Raw genomic sequence first — 26469 nt, 5'->3', positions numbered from 1 at the left:
GGCTGGGGTTGGGAAAAAAATAGAAACAAATTAGAGGTTTCCGTTAAGGTGAGAAATATAGTGTATAAGTCGTCCACGATGCCCCTTTATTTTCTCCCTTTATATAAGGGTAGGTAGGTAAGGTTAATGATATTAAGGTTGTTTTCCGGGTGTTTATTTTCAAATAACAGGAAAGAGATATTTTCACAATGCTAACACAATTTTCCTGATACGAAAAGATGTACTTTGTAGTGGGTTAGTAGGTAGATGTACGTGTAAATACAGATGTGAAAAAAATATCGATTTCAAATGAGAATTATTTTATAAAGATAGAAAGAAAAATGTAGTACTTTTCGCCAGCTTTTAGCATAATCTTCAGAAGGGTGCGATAATCCGCGGTAAAGTGATTCACCGCCGTCGTTGTTGGATTTTATCTTTCGTTCTATTAATGTGACAGCGACTTTCACGAATTTCTATTACGTGAGCTGCGTGTGTCTTTTCATCCGAAAAAGTATCACGAACAGAATGAGATATCTACTCACGTACCCGACTTAATATGTTTAAAAAATTGTGAGAGAAATATTTAAGCAAATAAAATTAATTGTGAATAATGTATTTTTTTTTGTTTGTTTCAGGTGAGAATTCGAATAAGTATATTCAGCCATATGATGATTTTTTTCATTTCAGTAAGTACCTACCTATACCTACCTATGATTCTGACGAGATTAGTTTTGTGAGGGAAAAAGTAAGAAAAATGCTAAAAATGAGAAAAGTGAACTCGAGCAATTTTTTTTGAATTTTTTGCACTCAGGTATACAATTAAGTATGTATTTTGATTCGTTCATCACAGAAAAAAATCCCTAAATTGTAACAAATGACCAAAAAAATTGGTTGAATTGAAAAAAATTGATGAAGATAAATATTTTATAACTTACCTACTGTGAAAAATTGGGAATTAAAGAAATACTTTCCATAACAGTCGACTCAACATCGATCTCAACAGGTCTGACATTGTCATTGGGCTTTAATGAAGATGCAATCATTTGACCAGTACAGTTTTCTTTCCATATTCCAAAGAATCATCAATATGCCATTCTGCAGGAGACCAACTTTTCCAGCCACCATACCTTTTTATTTCTAATTGATTTGCACCAGCATTTGCCAGAAATGTCCCAGAAGTTCGTTGGAACGAATTGTAAATAATGATGTACGAAATATGGATACCTGAGAAACGAATGCTTCAAGTTACCTGTATAGTCGCTAGCGTTGTCCAAGTTTAAAAATTTAGCAGTCTGTATCGGCATTGAAGCAAATTTATTCCATCCAATAAACTCTTGAGTGCATTTACCTTTTTGATAGTTGACAAAAAATTGCCATCTAGGTTATTTGGTCTCAACAAATTGTACTTTTTGACTATTGCAACCATGTTCAGGTTCATGTATGGTAAACGATCGAGGTTTTTTATTTTTAGTTTTGGGAATTCTAACAAATACTGAAGGTTGAGGATCATTGAGAATATTCTCAATACGCATAATTTTATACCGCATATTCGCGAATATTCTCAAATGCTATGAGAATATTCTCTCAAAAAATAAAAATCCTGAGTTTTTTCAAAAAATTCAAGTTTTTTTTTACAATTTTCCCACCATTTACAAGTTCTACAACTACTTTTCTTTATAAATTTCCAATTTTTCTTAATAATTTTAAAGTTACCAAAACCTTTTCATGGAAAGTTTCCTATCATCTCTAAACTAAGTAATAATGTTGTAATTTTTTGAAAAGAATATGCGGAGTCTGATCGGGGTAAAATCTCAAACACTGTACGTGTTAAACCTACTCACCTGTGAGACCCCTAATACTAGGTTCAATCAAAGGTTCTACATAGTTAGAAGAAGCACATTCATATGGGTTGCCTTTTTCCCAGTCTGGATTCTGGTAAAAGGTCCGAGAGATATAAAGATATTTATTAAATCCCCCATTTGGGGGTTACGTTAACACATTGAAATAAGTTACGTTAGCCACTGGAGGTGGAATAGAATACATAAGGCACTGGCACGACACAACCTATGTTAAAGGGTATGAGGGTCATACCTAACCCAGACCTTGCCATTGCGAGTAGCAAAAACTGAGTAAAGATGCGAGCTTATTGAGGATCTACGAGAGATCTCGAGTTTGCGAATTGTCTGTGACGTCATAGAGTTCACACATTGCCAATACTGTAGGGTGAGAGGTACCTGAGGGGTAAAGACCATAGAATAGTCTAGAACGATTGATACTTGATGATCTTCACAAGGTTCATCTTCAAATAATCACCTAGAGCAGTGAGCATGATATGGACTACCTAAGGCAGTCAGGGCATATTTCCCCATTACATAGGAACTGTTTGAATTATAAATATTACATAAATTTACCTTGACAAAAAGAAAATCAATTGGAGCTTTTGTCAAAAATTTTGTAACTTTGTCAGGTGTGAATATCTTTGCCTTTTTACTTTTGAACCCTCCGCTTTTTCTTTTTAAAAGTGAATTACCTACCTTCCCGTATTTCGATAAGTTGATGTCATGATTCAAATTTATTGTGGATTTAAGCATAGAGTACCTGCTCCACAAGGTTGATGGCTTTTTTGTTTCCAACATTTCTTTAAAGTACACCAATAACGCAATAGTCCAGTCATTTTAGATGAAATGAGAGGATTTATTCGGACTAATTCCTACAAAAGGTTTTTTTGCGGGATACTGTAGTGGAAGGGGTCTTATTTAACATAATAAAAGTCCCACCCCGTACCCCGCGTGCGTCGCGTGCTAGAGCGTGAAAAGTGTCCCGCCGCGGCGTTTTTTGCGATTTTCTCGCGAGGGTTTGATTTTACGTCGAAAATGGCTTTATTTTTGTGTTCTACGTCAAATTTCCGATCTATTGATATATCAACTGCCCTTCTACCCCCAAGGGGGGTGGGGCCGGAACCATTCAAATGAGAGGGGTTTTCTAAAAAAAAACAAAAAAGCTATCGGCGCATATGGGGGATGAAATGGTCCCGGAGAGTGTTCGAGTTGATACCAGCATGGAAGATGGGTACCATCGAGAAACTTCCGCGTGAAAAATTTCTGATCCACGCCCCCTCCCCTTTTTGGGGAGCCTCCTTTTCTGAAATTTCAATAACACTTTTCTCAGCCCCATTTCAACCGATTTTGAAAATTTTTCAGTATGTTATGTATATCCTTAGTAAGTATCCCCACAAAAATTTTCAACCCCCTCCCCTCATATTTACCCCTCAAAATGGCGTTTTTTAAATATTTTTTATGCCTATTAACAATCAATATTGCGAGGTAAAATTTTGGAAACACGTTTTTTGGATGTATTTTCGGCCCCCAAACATCATATACTGTTTAAGAAATCTTTGCTTTGGTGCGCCGTGGTGAAAAATTGGATGAATGTGTTTTAGGGGGGTAGGGGGTGAAATGGGAATTTTGAAAAAAATAACTATTAACGAGTAGGGTATCGTTTTCATATGATTCGATACCGCTGAGAACGAATATGACTTCAGATTTTCTGCTACACTCACCTGGGCCCCTCCAGAGCCCTCACCCCCCTCAATTTTCACTATTTTGGAAATGAAGTTATTTTGGTGTCGTTTTCATATGATTCGATGTATCTGAGCACGAATATGGCTTCCAAAAAACCACATAATTGAAGGACAGCTGACCACCAACTGAACACCACCTGCACTCCGTTAAACAAGTTAGAACGTGATGTTTATCCCCTCCATTGAGTGTGACCTTGAAAAACGTCATCCAGACATGGAAATGACGAAATAAAAACGCAAATATGCATCATGTTGAGTGCAGCTATGTACCATGGAATAAGAAAATGAATGTGCACCGCGATAGAAACCGCCAAATAAAAATTACGATTTTTGGGAGATTAAATTGCGTTTTTTTCAAAAACATGATAAGAACCATTCTTATAGGAAATTATATGAGAACATTTTTTGTATAACAACTTTGTCGAAAAACGCGTTATTTCGCGAGATAATCAAAATATGAAAATGACTTTATTTCCAAAATAATGAAAATTGAGGGGGCTGAGGGGCTCTGGAGTGGGCTAGGAGAGTGTAGCAGAAACAGTATATGATGTTTGGGGGCCGAAAATACATCCAAAAAACGTGTTTCCAAAATTTTACCTCGCAATATTGATTGTTAATAGGCATAAAAAATATTTAAAAAACGCCATTTTGAGGGGTAAATATGAGGGGAGGGGGTTGAAAATTTTTGTGGGGGTACTTACTAAGGATATACATAACATACTGAAAAATTTTCAAAATCGATTGAAATGGGGCTGAGAAAAGTGTTATTGAAATTTCAGAAAAGGGGGCTCCCCAAAAAGGGGAGGGGGCGTGGATCAGAAATTTTTCACGCGGAAGTTTCTCGATGGTACCCACCTTCCATGCTGGTATCAACTCGAACACTCTCCGGGACCATTTCATCCCCCATATGCGCCGATAGCTTTTTTGTTTTTTTTTTTAGAAAACCCCTCTCATTTGAATGGTTCCGGCCCCACCCCCCTTGGGGGTAGAAGGGCAGTTGATATATCAATAGATCGGAAATTTGACGTAGAACACAAAAATAAAGCCATTTTCGACGTAAAATCAAACCCTCGCGAGAAAATCGCAAAAAACGCCGCGGTGGGACACTTTTCACGCTCTAGCACGCGACGCACGCGGGGTACGGGGTGGGACTTTTAGTATATTAAATAGGACCCCTTCCACTACAGTATCCCGCAAAAAAACCTTTTGTAGGATTTAGTCCGAATAAAAAATTTAAAATGACTGGACTACAAATTGGGGAGGCAAAAGATCGTCCAATACTGCAGACACGACAATATCTAGATCAAAATATGAAGTTGTACTTGTAGAATTTTTGCCTACAAATAAGTACTTCTTCTTCACTGTCATTTTCCAATAACATTTTTGTGAATAATGAAACAATAAAGACTACTTGTTTACAAACAGTACCAAATTCAAAATGAAACAATATCGCATGCAATATCGAATGGATTGTAAATCAAGAATAATAATAAATTATTCCCATACCAGCATTGACAATTGTTTACACAGCCAACGATTTGTGGCAACTTCCAAAAATGTTGAATTTTATGAAACTGATTAAAATTGATATCTATACCTATCTAAGAATTTCAATTTTTAATTAATTCTAATTTCTAGCACACTAAACAGGTGAATATAATTAATCAATTTTCGAGTGTGAATGGAAAAAAATATACCTAGTATAAAACTTGAGTGAGGAGTGCGTGATTATTGACAAGCGCGAAGTTTATAACCATGCACTTTTTACTCTAGTTGTACACATGAAATGTGGTATTATAGGCAGCCCATACTAGATAAACCTCAGACTTTTTGCGGCCCATCTGGACTTTTTGCAGCCCAGTACCGGGCTGCAAAAAGTCTGTTCTGTTTTCGCCCGCTACAGCCATTCAAAAACAAGCCAAGCAGTGTGTACATTTCGCAGAATACCACTAAAGACTTGTATTATCCGATGTTATGAACTTGGTGTTACATGCACGAGCTATTCAAGTTCCTCACCTTTCTGGAAGTGAATGAAAACATTTTTTTGATGGCGGAAAAAGTCTGGGGAATATCAAAAAAACATACACTTGAGTGGGGAGCCCTCCTTAAAAATTTAAAATTGAATTACAAGCCTAAATATAAGTCTTTCTCCAACCTGGTGGAGTATATACCTTCTTCTCATGGCCCAGCAGTAAGCTGCTGTGAGAACACGTGGAAAAAATCAAGCACGCCCCTGCTAGTGCTAACCAAACGTTGGTCAGCAAAAAGTCAGTGAAATTTCATGGGCTGCGTAATGTATGGAAGGAATCTATATATACATATAATATCTATACTTAATTGTTTCTTTCATATGTAAAAGTATTTTTAAAAACCCTCTTTACAAAAATCGTAATGATCGATTCGAATAATTTTTCATCAACTCTCGTTGAAAGGGGCTAGACACTACAGAAGAGTTACAAATTTTTTCGAACCATTTCACGTGTCGAGCCTGAGTTCCAGCCGTATATAAATCATTTCATATTATCAAAATACTAAAATATTCATGTTCAAAATAACACGTCAGACTGCAAATAAGGTAGATAGGCTACTACGAAGGCAGGTGGGTAGGTAGGTAACCGTACAACACAAATTGTTCATCTTAATCAGCTGTCTACGTAATACCATTAATATTTCAAAATCGTAACGTAGGTACGTATACCATGGCGCTTAATAAATTCAAAATTTGTAGGTAAACGAGCCACTTGTTGTGCAAAATTATACTTGTAAATTCATTTAAAACATTAAACCGTACTAATTGACGACGCCTGAGGAGTAGCAATTTGGGGAGAATCTCTCATCACCGGTGAAAAACAACATAAGCCTGTTATAAAACTTCCAATATACAAATATACCATATCCACCTGCCTATAGCACCTCATTCTAATGTTCTCGTTGACGTCGAAATAAAAACCGTCTCAAGTTTCACTCAAGTCAGTCGTCGAACAAATACTCCTATCTTGCTGTGTATCCAGGCCCACATTTACATTGATAAATTGCTCGACGTGTTCGTTCGTTCACCGAGCACACAGGTAGGTATTATTTCTCGTATAATATACGAGTAAATACGTATAACATTACAATATGAAAGAATTTTCATACGTTCAATATTTTTGTTATTTATATCAACTTTCATTTTATTCGTCTTCTCGTTGACTAACGCCTCCACCACCATTCGACGATATCATGCTATGCTCACCCAAGCTACCTTTATCTATCTTTACATCTTTTTTCATTCCTTCTTCCGTGGGATGAAAATATGTACACTCGATTGTCGAGACTTTCTGACGTTGACAGCTGACATCTTAATCTAAACCTAATCCTTATGATTTGCTTAAACGACCCCAATACGGACCCGTGTCGTTGTCGTGCCGCATTTCCAAAATATTTCTCGTCTGCTTTTGAAACTTTTTTCTCTCTTTTTCTTCCTCTGAAACCAAAACTTAGCTGTATTTCTCGCGAGATACGAGGCAGAAAAAAAAGATGACCAAAGTTTAAAAACTCGATCGAGTAGAAAGTTAATTACGAAGAAATAAATGGCTCAGATGTGACGCGAATAAAGAGTTATATTGTTCGACTAGCAAATAAGTCAATTTCATACTCGTAGTTTTGCTGTCGAGCTTTTTTTTTTTTTTTTTTTTTTTTTTTTGGAAAAACTTACCATTTACCACCATTACTGAAACCAACCGCGAAGAGAAAGCCTGCACAGTAAGTTACTCGTGAAAGACAATACTCTACACGACACTAATTCCACATCTAACGAAGATTAGTTTAATTAAAATTAGTACATCTCGGTAATTTAATTTCGATTCCGGTATCGCTGCAAGTGGATGCTTTACCGCGTATTTCCCCCTCCCCCCTTTCCATGGTATCATGCTGGTAGGTATTTTAGCGCTGCGAAAAGTCTACTTTTTCAACTTGACAAAAAGTTTTATCGTTTATAAATTATTATTATTATTGTCTTCGTCGCTTTTTTTGCCGCCTCGTATTTTGCTCAGAAGTTTTCCAGAGCGAGATCTAATCGAATTTAGGATAAATTAACGAACAGTAAAATATATTTGCGTTGTTTTTCGTGGCAAAACTTAAGCTTCTCATATTTGATCGCGAGTCTTGACTCGATCTGTTTGTATTTTAACCGTTATTTACTAGTATTTTTTTTTTTTTTTTTTTGGAAGCATCAAGATCAAAAAGTTCAAGTACAGGGTATTGTAATATCATCAGCCAGAGGAGAGAAGAATTCGGTGTACCATTCATTCATGAATTACCTGTAATTTACCAAAAACTACCCTTAATTTACCAAAAATTACCCTTAATTTACCAAAAATTACCAGTAATTTACCAAAAATTACCAGTAATTTACCAAAAATTACCAGTAATTTACCAAAATTTAGCCGTAATTTAACAAAAAATTACCCGTAAATCAACAAAAATTACTCGTCATTTACCTGAAAATTACCCGTCATTTACCAAGAAATTGACCCTAATATACCATAAAATCACCTGTAATTTAACAAAAAATTTTCCAGTAATTTACCAGAAATTCACCAAAAATTTATCAGTAACTTACCAAAAAATTACCAGTCATTTACCAGAAAAATCGCTCATAACTAACCAGAAAATTTACCTGCAGTAATTTACTGGAAAATTACCTGTAATTTACCAGCAAATTTACCTGCGATAATTTACCAGAAAATTACCCGTAATTTACCAAAAAATTACTCGTATTTCGAATTTGAAATTTATTTATTGAGATAGCATTACACAGCAGGTATACAAATTAATAACGACACCCCTATGCCTGGGCGAGCGGGGGCCGGTCGCCTAAGATATACACAAGAAAAAAACAAAAAGTTAATATACCTGAAAATTACCCGTAACTTACTAGAAAATTACCAATAATTTACCAGAAAATTACCCGTAATTTACCATACAACAACCCGTAATTTACCAGGAAACTGGCCCTAATTAACCATAGAATCACCCATTAATTACCAGAAATTCACCAGTGATTTACCAGAAAATTACATGTAATTCAACAAAAAACAACCAGTAATTTATCAGGAAAATTACCCTAATTCACCATAAAATCACCCGTAATTTACCAGAAAATTTTTCAGTACCTAATCAGAAATTCACTAAAAATTTACTAATAATTTACCAGAACACTGCCTGTAATATACAATACATGTAATTTACCAAAAAATTGACCGTCATTTACCAGAAAAATTGCTTATAATTCACCAGAAATTCTCCAGTAATTTACCAGAAAATTACCAGTTCATTACCAGTAATTTACCAGAAAATTACCAGTAATTTACAGGAAAATTACCAGTAATTTACCAGAAAATTACCAGTAATTTACCAGAAAATTACCAGTAATTCACCAGAAAATTACCGGTCATTTATCAGAAAATTACCAGTAATTTACCAGAAAATTACCAGTAATTTACCAGAAAATTACCAGAAAATTACTAGAAATTTACCAGAAAATCACCAGTAATTTATCAGAAAATTTCCAGAATTTACTCGAGAATTAGCAGTAATTGTCTTGTGAATTACCAGTAATTTACCTCAACTGTAATAACCTTGTAATTTGTTTGAAATTACCGGGTATTCACCAGAAAAAAGTTAGCAGAAATTTATCAGAAATTTATTCAAAATTTTCCAGCTATTCTCCAGAAAATTACCAGTTAGATATTTACCACAAAATTGCGAGTAATTCACCACAACATAGCCAATAATTTACCAGAAATCAACACTATAATTTACAAATAATCACCACTAATTAACCAGTAATTACCAATTATTTGCAAAAAGTTTCCAATACTCGTATTTTACCAAAATTGTCAACAATTTAATTAATGAGCAGAGTTTTTCCTCCTCGTGAGTTTTTTAATTATTTTCATTTCTAATCCAGATCGGGAAAATTTCTTAATTTTTTCCTAATTAATGAAGAACGTTGTACAGTAGATACCTACCTATCAATCATAGAATCATCGAGCACATTTTTTTGGCATGAAATTCAAATATCTTAAAGAAACTTTTTGAAGGCCACCAAAAAACACGAAATAACACTCAACACCAATAACCCTGAAAATTGTCAAGTACTTGGGTGATTCTCGACCGGCTAAACCGTTCACCTCATCTCAGACTCCAATCCATTGAAATTACGTAGATATCGAAATTCAGCAGCAATCACTATAATACAGACGAAGGATACGAAATACGACTACGAGTACATTGCACAAACCATCTCGTAATATAAATCGCCAGTAATTACTTATCTGCAATACGAACCAGACCACACGACCGAATCATCTCGTTCTGTTCGCACAAAAGAGTGAAATTTTCGCGAAACTTTGGCGCCAATTTTAAGCACCCATTATTCGGAAACGATCGTCTCTAACGCGTAAAATATCTACTTGTCGAAAATACTCAACAAATAATGTCGAACGTGTTACAAAAAATGGCGCTATTGAAGAGAAAAAGTTAATTTTTTGTCTTTTCACCTACTCGTAGAACCGCACAAAAGGCGCAAAAAGAAAATGGGTTTTTTCGAAACGTCGCCAAGTTGGCAGGCTTTTTAATCTGGATATTCTATAGGCCTATATATACCTACTCGTATATGTGTGTGTGTGTGTTAGCTAAGTATAAGGCAGGGCTGGGCTGTGAGATGAGCTGGTTATACACCTACTACGTCTACGTATATCAAAAGACAATCGTCGGTTGGAAAAATTCGCTATTTTTTCCGTATCCGAATCCGAATCCATTTTATATACTGCTGATGATACGATAAAAGCACCTGAAATGGCACATTTTCCATTGACAATCGATCTTATTCTATTTTTTTCAAAATACACTAAGCGCAATATTTTCCTACTTACAACGGTGGAAAAAATCATTCTCCATTAGGAAATACGTAATAAACATTAATGCTTATCGTTGATCCGCAATGATACCCCATATAAAGTTCTACGAAATGGAGGCAGCACAAAATTCAATGTACATTTTTTGTTTCCATGCAACTGTTAACTTTCCTGTATTAAAATTTGGAAAAATTGAATGATACGTAATTCTTGACTCGAATTCCTCGTCGTGGTATTTGGTGAGAGAGAAAAAAGTCGAGAAAATTTCACATGTTAGGATAAAAAATTTGAAAAATGAAAAAAATACCAGGGGAATTAATAAAATTTAAAATGAAACGTACGAGCAATTCTACTTTGGCATCGGATACCTCATCGTTACATCATTGTACTTAGGTACCTATACCTACACATATTTCCATTTCGGAGGATTTTTTTGTACCTTGGTAAGTTTTTATTTTTCCTACACGAGAAAGTTCAATCTTTTAATGTTTTCTCATGTTGATAGACTTAAACAAAAGAACACTATATATCGTAACATGCGAGTAAAGAATATAAAAAATCTGCGAAACTGCAAACTCGTATTCCTGCGAGCGAGGCATTGTTGTTATACCTATTACTCGCTTACCAAATACATTGTTGCAAAAGTTTGCCGAATAAAGAAAAAGAACGCGTTTCTGTACCATCAACGATTCTTGAAATTTTTTTCCACCACTCAAAAAATACGATGAAAAATTTTCTCTTGTGCCGAGCCGATTTCCGAGTACACACGGAAATGTGTTCTAGTATTGTGTGTCCAACTGTCCACTTAATAAGATAGCCTTTCGGCTTTCTTACGTAGGTATTTTTCTTTGTTATTTTTTATTTAATTTTTTTTATCATGATAAAAGGTAATTTGTCTCAAGGTTACGTCGATGTCGTGTCAAGTAGACATGTACTCGTACCTATAATGTGCTATTTATTCGCTTTGGGATCCAATGTGGATAACCTGATGGATGAATTTTTTCAATATTCTTATTCGTGACGGGTTTTGGTTATTTTCAACGACTTACGAGTCAATTTTGCTAATTTGTTGCTGATTTCTCAAATGAGTGTTCGAATTTTGTTGTGTCTCAGGAGTTTTGAGTTCATTTTTAATATGCCTAATTTGTCTTGGTTTCGCTATTTGGATGTTAATTTTAGAAAAGTTTTGTCTTTTTTTGCGGCAATTTTCGCAATAATGCGTGATTTGAGTTTGTGTTTGGAAAAACGAGAAAAACCAAGTAATTCGACCCTTCTAAAATAGTAGGAGAAATCTCAATTATTTTTTTTGGCACTAATGAAAGTTGACGTGAATACATTGATTTGTTTAGGGTAACCATTAGAGCCTTGAAAGAAACTGAAAAGTCATGCCCCAGGATTTTGAAAGTTAGTACATTTTCTCCATTATTTTGTCACCGCGTCGAGTTTTTACTGCTCAAAAATTGGATAAAAAAAATTACTAAAAATTTGAAAACTAGCCTGATTCAAGAATGTGTGATTTTTAAATAGTAAATATGTACCTAATGACTTGAAAAAAGCTAGGAAATGAGACTCAAATGCTCTCGAATTTTTTCTACACTTTTTGGGCATGGTACGATCAGTTTAGAGGAAAGAGCATAATTTTAAAATAAATAAAGTATCTAGGTACCTATTGATTTTTCAAATTTTCAGGGCTCGTACTAAAGTTACTTTTTATTTTTTATATTTTCCAAAATTGAAATGTTTGTAAGGAGAATTATGGCCTGACCGCCTTAGGGAATATTCGAAGAATATGACCTTGAGGTGGTCCATATCGTACTCATCACGTATGTGAGGAAATATGGTATCTACCTCGAGAGGGAATTGCTCTCTCTAGAGGATAACGTGTGAACTATTCTCAAAACGATCTGAGGTTCGATCGGAGGATCGTCTTCGCTGCTAAATCACTGGTTCACAGAGTGGCCAGCTGTGGCAACGTCTTTGGAAACCTTTGGGGCCCGAGACCCCCCGATCTTTAACTATCTATCGTACCGTCTTTGATCGGTGAATTTTATTAATTTATATCTTTTTAACTTTTCACCACGTAAATTCTATCTGAATTATTCCAGATCGCACTGTTACATGTTCCAACTCTTTTTTAAAAAAATGTTGCTGTTTTGCAAGAATTTTCCAAAAGTTTGACTTCCTCCTCCCCCTCCCCCAAAAAAATTTCCAAAAAAGCTTCCTCTGTTGCCACAAGCTTTTGAAATGATCTCAAGTTTTTGATAAAAATTTAAAAATTGTAAAAATACATCTTTTCTTTGCCAATAATTTTGGTACAAAAAGTACTGATTTTTGTTGAAATTTTCAACGTTTCAAGGAAAAATTTTTTGCTCGCGTCTTGTAATTTTTTTTTTCATTACTTTTTAATTACTAAAGTCACTTTATTTTTGGAAAAAATTGGGTACCAGCCCTGGATTTTGGAATAGTTCAAACCCATTTCCCTTCGTTTCTAATCTCCGTGGGATCCCTCATATTTCAATTAATTAATTACCTATATTATCTTCAGATTATCCATTTGAATTTGTGCTGTTTTCAAAAATGTTTTTGGTTTCAAAAAAGTCAGGTCCATGTCTTAATATCCGAAAATTACTGAAATGTATACTAAAAACTCGAGTCCTTCCCTGATTAAAATTCCCTGCTGATGGCCTCCGAAAGAAGTTCATTCTTTCTGTTCTGTTTCTTTATGCTTATGTGCAGTTGATATTCGTTGTGATTGATTTTTTACTTGATGACTATTGGCGAATCTTTCTGACTTTTGGTGAATCAGTCACCAAAACGTCACCGAAGCATAGCATACTCATATTTGGCTGTCTGGAGACCTCCTGGGTACTGATTCACCAAGCATGTTACAATACGTGATCGATTCTGATTCATTTTCAACAATTTTCATACAAATCATGGCATTTTATCAATAACAAATTTCAGATTGTTTCCAAGTTTTGTGAACTAAGAACTGCATACCCATTTTAATAATTCAAAAATACTGAATTCTGATTTAATTTAATTTATTTATTAATAATTTTCAGACAATTTCGTGTTGAAAAAATTGTTACCTTATTGTTGTCTGTCTGTTCATGAATATGTGGACTTCACCTCGGACCAATGATGTAGAGTGGATAGACACTAAGCGCATGAACATTTTTCACTAAGCACGAGAAATGCTGAAGGCCTCAGCATTAATATTTTTGAAGCACCTATTGCTGATACGTCTTGATCACTGCAATAAAGCAATGAATAAAATATTGAAAGTTAGGTTATTAGAAATTATCTAGTACCTATAATAGGCTAGTTTGAACTTCAAAATTTACAAACCCGATTTTGTAACCAGAATTCGGACTGGCCACTTCAACTGTCATCAGTTCTTTGATATTATCAACGTTATTATAGATGTCGATGAATTCAGTTTCGCTTCCCAAATTGAAAACCATGACATAGGTAAGATGAATGTTCTTCCAATGTCCTGCATAAAATTATTCATCAAAATACATCGAACAGAAACCAAATAGGTACCTATATTGAAACTGAATAATTGTCAATCACGCCTGAACCTACCTTGTAAACCCAAAAACCCAGGTGGAAATCACGTAAGACTTGAAATCTCCTAACTTCACGGTTTCAGTAGTTCTCAGATCCATTAATATTTTAAATATTTGATAGTAACTTTGAGACTCTGCTTTCTGACGTTTCACGTTATTTTTCCAATTACCAGGATTCAATGGTAGAAACACGTTCTCATTGGTAGAAAATCCTTCAACGACAAATCAGTCGAAAGCATTAAACATAACGAACAAATTCATCATTTCATTCTAACCGATCGCAATACAAAAAATTCCTTTTTTTACCTCAATTAATCGAGTCAGTCCAAGGCATAGGCTGTCTATAAGAATCGCGATTAGCTAATGTGAACGAGTCGTGGAATTGATTTATCTCTTGATCCGGTCTCATCTTGGAACCAGTTAGACCTATTTCCTGTCCATAGTAAAGATACAGCATACCAGGCAACATCATCTCCATTGCAGTCAGCATGAACCCATATTCTTCAGTGAATACATTTCCTTTTCTACCCTTATCATGATTTTCAGTCTAAAAAAAAATGAAAAAAAATAGACAAATCGAATGAAAATATTAAAAAGAAAAACGCAACTTGATGGTGTATATACAACTTACATTCCAATTGGGAACAGCTCCTTCTGGTAAGCCATTAAGATACGTATTGATTGTTTTATGGTAATGCGAGGAGTTATGATAATGAACGGTAAGAGTTAAAATGAAATTTAAAGGTAAATGCATGATTCTGTACGTGTCAGAACCGTAATATTGGTACAGCAATCTTCCATCGATGTAATCTTCATTAGCCATAATTCTGGAGGAAAAGTCAAAATTTTAAGAAAAATTCACCCATTAGTGGTATAGATTACTGTGCTTGAGTAGGATTTCACTCATATATCTGCGTAGGTACGAGTATACCTCTCAAAATCTTGATACTTTTGGGTAAGCTTTTCCAGAAAAGTACGTAATTCATGAAGTAATTTATAGGAATCTGGCAAATTATCCGTATAAATGTGTTTTAAATCACTATACTGGTATGGCACTTCAACGTCAGGCGACGAAACAGGTTCATCCCTGAAATGCTCATCTTCCAATAAAAACTTTGTTGCGTCGAATCTAAATCCAGCTACTCCTTTTTCCACCCAGAATTTCATGATTTTCTGCAAAACAATGATATAAGTTCTAACTAGTGTGACTATATTATGCATCTAAAATAGAGTGGATGAAGTGGGTCCATAACGTCGCATATTTATCTATTTTGATTGAGACAAGTCACTCATGCATCTACTGACCTTCAATTCATTTTTCACCGCTGTATTACGTAAATTGAAGTCCGGTTGTTGGGGAGAAAATCGATGAAGATAAAACTGCTTGCGTCGGTCGTTCCATTTCCAAGCACTTCCAGAGAAAACACTGAGCTGTAGGTAATTCAGTATTAGCATAAACGGAGAAAACAATCAGGTACCTATTTTTGCGATTTCAACTCTTAGGATGTTTATCTATACTCTTACCCAATTATTGGGTGGTAATGGGTTTCCATCTTTGTCGTATCCTTTTGGGTCCTTCCATATGAAATAATCAGTGTAAGGGTCTTCTTTGTGTATTGATTTGATGAACCAAGGATGTTCATCGCTGCAGTGATTGAACACCGTATCTATTATCAACTTCAAGCCTTGAACATAAAATGAAACGTGAAGTTCCCTCTCCAAAAAATTTTAATCATGGATATTTGGCTGTCTCGCGAAAAGTATATGTTGGAGGATTTTGACGAAATGCAATGGAGACCTTATTTTGAGGTTGAAAATCATCTAGAAAAATTTCTAGCTTCAGAGGTGCCTCTCGTGGGAAGATATGGGTCCTTGAAGAGGGTGTTTCCCTCAGGCCCCATAGATTTTCCCCAAAAACTCAATTTATAAAAGTAAAAATTTCTTGCAAAAAGACCTTTTTCGGAATTCAAAAAAAAAAAACTAGACTTTTTGGCAATTACAGAGCAGGCTTTTTTGGAAATTTTGGCAAAAAAATGATAAGTATTAAAAAGATGACAATTTTTGTGATTTTGGGAAAGAAGTAAGATCTATTAATAGTCTTGATACAAACTGATTTTTTTGCAATTTTGGCAAAAAAAAACATAGGTGGGAATCTATTTCTCGGCGACAACACTTTCTAAAAATTTTCACAAAAAGAGTTTTTCAGAAAAAAAAGTTGGCAAATTTAATTCAAAAAAGTCGTTTTCGACAAGTTTGACAAATCATCGATCTCTTTTTAAAGTTTTTACAAAAAATAAGGATGTTTTTTTGTTGTTAATTTTGATTTTATTTTTTAAATTTAAAGATAATTTTGACAACAAAAAGATTTTTATTACCTAGCAATTTTCGAAAAAAAAAAAAAAAAATAGGTAAGTAGCATTTTGTGCAATTTTGACAAAAAACAAGAATTCTTGAGAAGTTTCACAAAAAAAAGAGGTTTTCCTACGATTTTAACAAATAAACTGAACTTTTGTCAACTTTTGTGCATTTGGGATAATTGGGTTTGGGGAAACTGGATAAAATGACAATTTAGAAATTATTGTGCATTCCGTAAAATATTTTCGGAGGAATTTCTAGGAACCTTTCCAGACATACTCTCAGTGCAAATAACATAATTATACTCGTACAGTACCTACCTATGTTAATAATATAATACATATCTAGTTGAGTATCAGAAATTGGAGTGTTTCTCAAAGCTATGCATAATGCATGTAAATAACGATTGTACATATATAGGATATCGAGTAGGTATGTCTAAGTACCTCTAGCATTCATTTCTCTAATTAATGTTTCGAAATCTTCCATTGTTCCCATCATTGGGTTGACAGCAGTATAGTTAGTTATGTCATAGCCGGAATCCACCATAGGTGATTGGTAATTGAGGAGTTATGTATATTGTTTCAACGCCTATATCCTTAAAATAATCGAGTTTTGAAGTCAGCCCTTTGAAAAAAAAATCAGAATGTAGTTTGAAGATTAACCCAGATTATAATTATATTAATAGAAAACCTCACAAGTAGATACGTTTACAAAAGCAAAGGATACAATATATGTACGAGTAACATACCTTTCAAGTCACCCATTCCATCACCATTACCATCGTTAAAAGATGGTAAAAATACTTCGTATATAGTGGTGTATTTCCACCATGTCTTATCTTTTACGCACCATGAAATTGGTAACGAACATAACGTTAAAAACAATAAGATTTTCATTTCAGCTCGGATTTCATCAAATAACATATTCTTCAAATTCCTAAGTAAGTATCTAGCTTAAGTTTCAAGTTAAACGTTACAACTGGAGGATGAAGTGTCCGCCTTCAACATATTATATAGAATATTCATTTGTACCAAATTGTTAAAGTAATTGACTGAGCTTTCAATATTGTTTTGATGATTGGGTACTCAATTAAGAGAGTTCATGGAATAGATACTTACATCAGCAGTCATAATGCACTCATAAGTACTCACACGATTATTATCAGAATTGGGATGGATCTAAAGGTAAGAATTTATTTTTTATGAGTACATTTTGACTTTTGTTTTTTTTTTTTTACTTACTTAAGTAAGTATACATATTAAAAACGTAATTTGTTGGATGATTAAATGTTTTACGAAGAAATTCACTCGGTGAAGTTGAGTGAGTAACTTATGATTTTGATATGGTCTGGAAGAGCAGACGAATGGCACATGTTCGCATTTTACGAGTAAGTATCTAAAAAACAAACAAAAGTAGAAAGTGTACGTTGAAGAGAAGGTACGGTGGTTATATGTAAATCATAATTCATAAGTAAGATAGGTAGGTACACGAAATGCGCAGTTCAACAAGTGGGTACTTTCAGGAGACACACGCGTCGTTATGATGATGTGTTTATTTTGATAATTATCAAGGTATTCAGATGTGAAGTTGAAGTCTTAATTGAGTAGATTGTTATGATCGATATCAGCAGTACCTAGTATTCGATGCAATGTAAGTATTCATGCCTCATAGCCTCTAGAAAAAAAAAAATTATGAAAGGAATATTTTTATTTTTTTTTTGTTATGAATCACATACCTAAGAAAGAAATGCGAAATACACAGCCACAAAGCACGTTTAAAAGATGTCGAGATATGGTTTGAATATTTTGTTAGGTAATTATTCGATATACTCGAATCTGCCTCTCAAATCGATCTTTGATACCCCCGTCCCGCGCCCCCTCCAACAAGAGAACTCTTCAAAAATTGTCTTTCAATTTATCATACGATTACATCATCCAATGTTCATTCCATACGTACGTTCGTGACAACACTTTATTATAACTGACAAGGAAAGTACTCGTAGGTAGGTATCCCAACTGACACAAACATTTTTGAACCTGACGCAACCAGATCGAAAGAGAATGAAACATATAGCAGCTAGTCAATATTTTAGGCAAAAAATTGTATTTTCCAATTTTTGAGAATCAATAAGGGGTAAAAAAAAAAGCGAAAAAAAACAAAATTTCTCCAAATTGACCCAGAATGCTGAAGTTTGGTGATATGTCTCATTTTGACTCTTCGAATTTATTGGAAACGGTTACATAACGATTTGAGCTGTTCCGGAGCCTCCAGCAGATTTTTGAAAATTTGAAATTCTCACAAAATTGTACCAAATAAAGTTGGAACGCTAAAATTCACTTCATACACCAATTCAAACTTGCCCAAGTCAATTGAGAAGGTTGTTTCAAGTCATTTTGGAGCCTCCAAGACATTTTTGGAAGTTGTAGTTTTCCCAATCTTTTTGAAATTAAGGGTAATTGGTCAATAGGGACACTAAATAACACTATATTTGCAAGAACATATCCCAAAGTTAGTTTGGGCAGATTTTAAGATTTTTTTTTTGGAAAATTGGAATTTCCAAAAATGGTTGGAGCCTTCAAAAAGTGACTTGAAACCACCTCTAGTTCACTTTTAGCATGTGTAAATTAGAGTAGGTATAAGTTGCATTTTGATTTCCATCTTCATTTGGTGTTTTGTGAGAATTTGAACTTTCAAAAATCTTCTGGCGGTTCAGAACTCCTCAAAATGTTTTGTAACCGGTTTCAATCAATTTTGCGGGTCGAAATATGCTGTATGTAGAGGGTAAAATGAGAACCCAAAGTACTCGGCATACCAGGGAATATATGCCCTTGGTTGTTGCCTTGTTGGTAACACTGCCATAGCAGTGTTATCTAGCGGATTAGTACCGTGAGATGCGCCAACGACTAAAACAGCCGGCTGTGTCCGCTTCGCAGTTGTCTTACATAGGTTGCTTAGGGTAATCACTCCTCTAGACAGATGTCTGGACAACAAGCTTTGAGTAGAACTGCTCGGACGCATGTGTACTAATAGCTATAGCTATCACCTAATAGTAGTGCATTGTATGTTCATTAGGAGAACCCCAATAAAGTGTTAAAACAATTTATTGTCTTTTATGTTACTGCAAAGAGGCTTAGGGACACACACAACCTGTATGAGGGATTATGAAGGGTATTGATTAGCCTAGCACACCTGGGACAGGTACCAGGACAACTCTCCACCCTTTGGAGAACCAGTTCCTCACCTAAATCCTCTCTACATTGGCGTCCAAAGTTGGGCGCCAATGTAGAGAGGATTTTTTCAGTCGTCGCCGCATCTCACAGAAGTAATCCGCTAGATAGCACTGTTACAGCAGTGTTACCAACGACTGAAGGCATATATTACCTGCTATGCTGAGTACTTTGGGTACTTATTTACCCTCTACACTACATAGGTATATCACCAAATTTCATCTTTTTAGGTCAATTTAGCAAAATTGTAATTTTTTTCGTATTTTTGCCCCAAATTCAAATTTTTGAATGAAATTGACCAAAAATCGAAAAATGCACTTTATTGTTTGAAATTTTGGTTTGTGATATGTTTTTGCATTCTCTTTTGATATAGCTTTGTCCTATTCAAAAATTGTGGTGCCAGTTGAAATGCCTCCCTCGTAAGTATTTGTCCACTTTTCAAGACAACGTGTTCCCTCACTTTCTCCCTCTGCGGTAAAAATTATAGTTTCTTGCAACTTTCGTGCAATTCAGTTAATTCTCAGTTTCGTCATCTCTTCTCCATATTATTTGTCCAATATATATGCGAAAAAATTAATTGATAAAATTTTGAAAAATGGTGGGGGGAGTGAAAAATCAGTTCACTTTTACCTAAAGGAGCTCCAATGGAGGGAAATGGGGTCGACACACGTTTAAAATAATTATGTATTTATCTAAAAGGGGACGGTTTTAATTCAGGATGATTCATTTTTCAAAATCATGAACAATATTCCTGTGGCAAAGGACGGAAACATGGCACAATTTCATGATTTGGCTAATGTTTCAATTAATACCTATGGATGGCAGGTAATAGGTACCTATTTGTATTTCGTACACTCTTTTATGTCAATTTTTTACATTTTAATCAAATTTTCACGTTATAATTAACTTCTTTGGTATACAAGTTGTTCAAATAACAAAAATTTGTCGAAAAATTTTCTCACAGCAACATTCTAAATTTTCTACTCGAAATATTCTCGTAAATTTTTCTCATTCGCTGACAGCTACAAGACGATACGCTTCGCCAAACCATACATCAGTTTTCGATCAGTTCAACGTACAGTTGATCTTATCCATCTATCGGCAGCTCGGATCGTAAAACGCTGGAAGCAAAATTTGCGCCATCGAATCAGCGCACACTCGTGAATTTTCAATCGCCAATAAAATCTTAACGCTTTTATTATACGTATTTGATTTATTTTCAAACATCATAAAGCGCCTTAAGTGTCCTAGAATAGTAAAACTCGACGATAATGTCGAGGAAAAAAAAAACGAAAATCAGTCTCGAATCAAAATGAATTAAGTATTATAAAAGTTGGCTCGAAAAATATTTCCAGCTAGTCCATTCTAAATAGCGAAAGTTGCCGAGTAAATGACTTTCGAACACATTTACGGCTTTGGTATACTACTTGAAAATCGATAAACTCCGAGGAGCGAATGCTGTAGAGCAGGAAGAGCTGAGGGAAGGCAACTCCTTATAATAAAATTTTTCCACCGGCTTGGTATAAATTTTCGACCGAGCTGGTAAAAAATTTAAATAGTTTTTATCTAGATTACACATTTCGCTGTATTCTGGGGTATTTCGCGATTTATCGCTAAATACGTCAGAAAAAGTTGCAAAAATTTTAAATTATTGCAATTTTTGGTAAATTTTTTTTTCCCACTCTGTCGTTCTTGTTATACTTATGCGTGAGTATTTTATATCATCGACGAATTTCGAAAGATTTTTATGTGCAGCATCTCGTGCAGACCAAATCTACACTCGGTTAATAGTTGCAAATTTTCAATACTCGTCTTAAACTACCCTACCAGTGTGGTATATTTTTGCCGAAATCGTACATGCGAATGAAGAAATTCCGTTCGATTCTGTGTTCGTAATCGTAGACGAAAAATTTTTTATACGAAAAGTTTTCATCGTAGTATCGTTGAATTTTTGTCTTTATGATAATTTACCCAATTCCGAGTGGGCGATTTCGAGAAGTTCAGCCGCCATTCTCGCGTCGCTCCTAGCTCGTCTCCGAAAACCCCGACGAATTCATTTTTCAAACTGAAGAAATTTTCGTAATTGAACAAAGTGGAACACGAAAGAGAAAATTTACATCGGAGGAATATTAGAGGAGTGAAAAAAAACTCGAAATTTATACTCCAATAACTTCTTTATCATTGTTATATTCTTCAAGGTGTTAAAGAAACAACTCGCGAATAGGACTGGAAAGAAGGGATAACATTTTCCATCCAAAGTTTTTAATGAGCTTTCGTTGCGTTCTTTTCAAGATCAAAATCGTTCATCAGGCTTCAGGTTGCTCTTTTTCACACTGTTTCTTCTTATTTCTTACATTGCAGGGCTTTTCTGACTTGCCTAATCTTTCTAATTTGTACCGCAGTAATCGTTTTTTTTTCAACCTTGCTCCAGGTACGATGACCTTATAGCGAGAGAATACATCACGGACGTTGTTGTAAGCGAAGGAGAAAAAAAGACCAAATTTTTCAGGCTTCAAAAAAAAAAAAGCAACGTTAATATTTCATTTTTCAAGATCGATTATTCCGATAACGTCATCGAAACGCGAAACTTTTTCAACTTGCAATTTGCTACATAGTACAACTTTTCACCATCGTCGTCGGTTTTTTCGCGATAAGGACAAAGACGAGGACGAAGACCTCGTAACCGTATTTCAATAATCACCCATACACCCATATTTCTTCTTTCGTCGCTTTTATGGAAGCCACCTGTTTGTCGCCAGAAGTCGCCAGAAGTCGCCATTTAAGGGGGTATTTTGTATTGGATTGGATCGTTTGATTTAAATCTTCAGTTTGATGCACTCAATGACCTACTTTGGATCATTGGACAATGCTCGAGCATCAAGAACCATTCGTTAGCTTTGACCTGAAAATGTCCGAAGCTGCTGGCACAAAAACGGTCGAGTTGGATGGTTTCAGGGAGTCTCAAAGTGGAAAATTCATGAGAAAATTTTCGATGATTATCCGGAAATTCGTTCTCTCTTATCAGATCTCAAAACCATACAAACAAAATAATCGACGACTCAATTTTCACTTTTTATCCGTCACAGATCAATTTTCGATATCGTTTCAAAATCTTTAAAAAATTCGGAGTTTTTTTTTGTTTTTTTTTTTTGAGATTTTGATTTGAAAAGTAGATTTGAAAAATTGACGAAAATGATTTTTGGGAAAATTTCCATCCAAGTACATATTACTCGTAGTGATCACATTTCAGCTCAAGCAGATAGTGTTGGATGATTCTCAATTTCACCTCGACCTGCTCTACTTTGTTCTCCATCACCTTTGAAAAATCTACAGACAGATGCAAATTTTTAAATTAAGAAGAAAAGCAGCAATCACCCAATATGAAAATCACTCCTTCTCCCTCTAAAAAATAATTTTTATTCGAGGGTCGTTTTTTTGTGAGAGGTCTCAATTTTAAAAATTCTCTCCCCCCCATCACTCTCAAATTCCACTGTTTTGCAAAGAAAAAATTATAACAGGAAAAGACAAATTAGGTATCTTAAATTTTCAGGATGCCAAGTTTGAATTTTGAGACATTTTTCAAATTTTACAAGTCTCCTCTTTCCTCATCCCTTCATTTTTGAAAAAAAAAGATTGAAATTTAAATGATTCTTCTTTCTTCCTTTTCTCTTTTGAACGAAATAAGTTTGAACCCCAAAATCACAACTTAGCCTTCCCCCAAGCCTCAAGAAAGGACTAGGGGCTCAAAAGTAAGCCTCAGATGAGAAATTTACGAGTATATCTAGAGACCAAAATTTTGAAAAATGCTTCAACGGTGCTATTTTCAATTCAACATAATCACATATTTTCCCTCCTTTTTTTCGTGATTCTGGAATATTAAGAGAGTTGTGGAGAAAATTATAGAGATTTTAATTCATGATTGAGTATAAATTCAAGGACCAGATGAGAGGCAAAAAATTGGCACTCAAGGCTTCTGTCTCAGATTTGAACGGGACTATATGCAATTTTAGGAAACAACTGGGCCTGAAAATCCCAAAACCGAAATGTCAATAACTCAAATTGATTTTTCGATTTTTTGGTGAATTATTAAAAATTCAAAATCAGTCATTTTTGGCAATTTACAATTTTGAAAAAACATTTCATATATTTATGCAGGAAAATGTGTGAAAATTACTTAGAGGGGCCAACAATCGAGTTGTGGCATTATTCTCAGCTCGTTTCACAAAATTACTCACATTTAAGCCAATTTCTAGGCAGACACCTCGAGTGTGTTTTTTTAAACCGCATATTTTAGGATTATTCAAAAATAAGTCAACATTTTTATGTTGGTAGAGCATTTTTTCAAGTTTGCTGGAATATGACTGTATCTTGTCTAAATTCAACACCCTCTACTTGAATTTCATCACTTTTGGGCCATTTTGGAACCTCCAGCACGATTTTTAATTTCTATAGAATTTTTGAATTTCTTCAAAGGGTAGAAATGAATTTGGATAGCTAAAAATGTTATCTATTAAAGGTAGATACCGTATAACTTATTAAGTTTCTGAAAAGCATAAGTAGGTCATGGAGAATAGTCAATTTTGAATTTTTAAAAATTTAGCAAAAAACAAAAAATCAGCTGTTCAGTTAGCTGAAATTATGATCATGAGATTTTCAGACCATGTTCTTTCCAAAATCGTAATCCCGATGAAATTGGAAGGGATCACCTCAAAATGTGTTTATTTTTAGTTTGGAATTAGCTAATTGGCGACTTGAATTAATTATGAGTAGATTTGTTTTTCTGGAACAGAGATTTCATAGTACATCCGACAGAATCTCTGATTTAAACCTCATCTGGGCAAACCAAGATTTTAATTTTGAATCACAAATTTATACTGTGAGGAGCAGGAATGCCTTAACCGCGTATCGTGGGTATTCCTATACCCACTATACTCGCGGGTATTAATGTATCTTTTCGTTATACTGGTTTTTCTATGAAAAACCAGTACATGATATTTTCATGTATTGTTCTACTGTGGTGTGTGTGTGTGTGTAAGTCTTGACGTCAGTCAAGGACTTTTTCCGATTTCGCATAGGGCTCGTCTCTAGGCGAACCGCACTCGATTCTCACTTGATCTTTTACGTCTGGCCAGGGTAGAACTTCTCGTCACCAAAACGATTGTTCATATCGTTCAATGGGTTACACAGTATCCTTCTTGCACTTTATTCTAATTATTACCCGCTTGTTCGGTGTGAATTTGTATGTCTTTTAAACGTAATGTAAATCGTGAGATACATCGTCTCGTTATATCGTTTTTATGGTATTTTGGATCACGTCCCATAATCCGGATCTTGGGGCTGTGATCTAGTTTCAAAATGTATTCCTCAGACTTAACAGAATTATCGATCGGACCTAGTATTGGTGAGTCCACTGGAGAGATAATTTAAAGTGAATAGTTCTGGGTAAGTAATGAAAAAAGCTTACTCGTAGAGTCTGGCACTCTGCTGTGGTTAACTCCTTTTATTAATTAATCATAATTAATATTACGACTAACTAATAGTGAGTAGACATAATTATACCGTGTCTATGTTCATAACTTTATTATTTCCTTAATTGACAACTAAGTATTTACGTGTTGTCAGATGTTGCTTATTTTACCGCATACTCGAATATTTGTTCATTCGAGATGTATTTCTATGTAAATCCTCTTTTGGCTACTGTGATTTACGTATTTTCCATGTATAATTGTATAATTACAATATAGGCGAGTTATACATGTTCTTTCGAGTTTTATTTAATGGTACGTAAAGCTCAACTTTTATAAATGATAGTGAATCGCTAATAGAAAGAGCCTGCCTCCAGAGCTAGTTAGGTATCAGGCAATTATTCCCTTCCCAGGGAATAATTATTTGATTCCCTTTTTATGAGCCGCTAGACAAAACTTCTTACCGTCAAAAGTAATTAGTTACTTTCTACCACTGCCATCTATTACCATCTTCACTATATCAATACCTAGTATTAATTAAAAAGCCATGAAAAATTACAGTTTTTTCCCATAAAAATCGTGAATTTTTCTATTTTGAATTAGAAGGACAGTATTCCTTCAAATACTTCACCAATAGGTACTTGACCTCGTAACTACAAGACTCTTGCAGAAAACCAATTCCCAAAAAATCAATAAACCTGTGCTTATTCACAGCCACAAAAAAAATGAAAAAATGGCACAAGCGATGTTTACTCGAAGTAATGAAAAAAAACTGTGATGAATTTTTCATAAATTGAAATTTAAAATTGAATGAAACATCAAGTAACGTATCAAACTCAAACGAAGCGAAGACAAAAATTTTGTAAAAAAATTTTCGTTCGAAATATTGCCTTCTTTGTTCTCACAGCCTATTTTAATTTCACGTACAAAATCTCGATGAAGCAGCATAAATTTTATTACGTCGAGCTTTCTTTCTTTACTTTCAATTTTGTAAAGAAAAAAAAATCACGCTCATTTCATTCCACAAGAAATAACTCGTGTACAAAAAAAAGTGCCAAAAATAACAAACCACGTCCATCTAACTATATAACCAACCCCTTGAACACAGTTTTCGATAACTTTCTCCGCAAGCAGTGTAACCATCAAGATCGAAACAAAATACAAATAATCGTATTAGTCGTTCTATCCGTTGAGAAAATCAGGGGGAAAAAAGAAAGAAAGAATCACTTTTCTCGATATAATAATAATTTCTTTCACGCGTATAAACCTATTTGCCTCGGCTTCCAGTCAAACTTACCCTTTTTTTCGGTAAAGAAATCCCCATAAACGACGTATAAAAGAGGAGGGAAAAATAACACGCGACAAAAGCGACAACATAAAGTT

The 26469-nt window shown here is 34.6% G+C and overlaps 2 protein-coding genes across 2 annotated transcripts in view; one reads left to right on the top strand and one right to left on the bottom strand.

Annotated features, from left to right (window-relative positions):
- Positions 1–26469, top strand: part of LOC135846459 (hemicentin-2-like) — a 360089-nt gene that overhangs the window by 82172 nt on the left and 251448 nt on the right. The gene's annotated exons all lie outside the window — the stretch shown is intronic.
- LOC135848375 (maltase 1-like) lies at positions 14579–17317 on the bottom strand. The gene is made up of 6 exons (XM_065368274.1): positions 17143–17317; positions 15561–15721; positions 15342–15467; positions 14968–15209; positions 14661–14863; positions 14579–14583 (listed from the first exon to the last, which is right to left on the bottom strand). The coding sequence occupies exons 1-6, from the start codon at positions 17315–17317 to the stop codon at positions 14579–14581; spliced, it is 912 nt and encodes a 303-aa protein (XP_065224346.1).

This window comes from Planococcus citri, chromosome 5 (assembly GCF_950023065.1).
Source record: "Planococcus citri chromosome 5, ihPlaCitr1.1, whole genome shotgun sequence".
In the NCBI taxonomy this organism is placed as follows: Eukaryota; Metazoa; Arthropoda; class Insecta; order Hemiptera; family Pseudococcidae; genus Planococcus; species Planococcus citri.
Note: the sequence above shows the minus strand (reverse complement) of the source record. Positions and strands in the feature narration are given on the sequence as shown.

Excerpts from the sequence above, each read along its gene's own strand:
- LOC135848375 (XM_065368274.1), bottom strand. The coding sequence starts at position 17,317 with ATGTTATTTGATGAAATCCGAGCTGAAATGAAAATCTTATTGTTTTTA. Across the intron at positions 15,210-15,341 it reads CGGTGAAAAATGAATTGAAG|AAAATCATGAAATTCTGGGT; the intron begins GTCAGTAGATGC and ends ATTGTTTTGCAG. Across the intron at positions 14,864-14,967 it reads AAGTATCAAGATTTTGAGAG|AATTATGGCTAATGAAGATT; the intron begins GTATACTCGTAC and ends CTTTTCCTCCAG.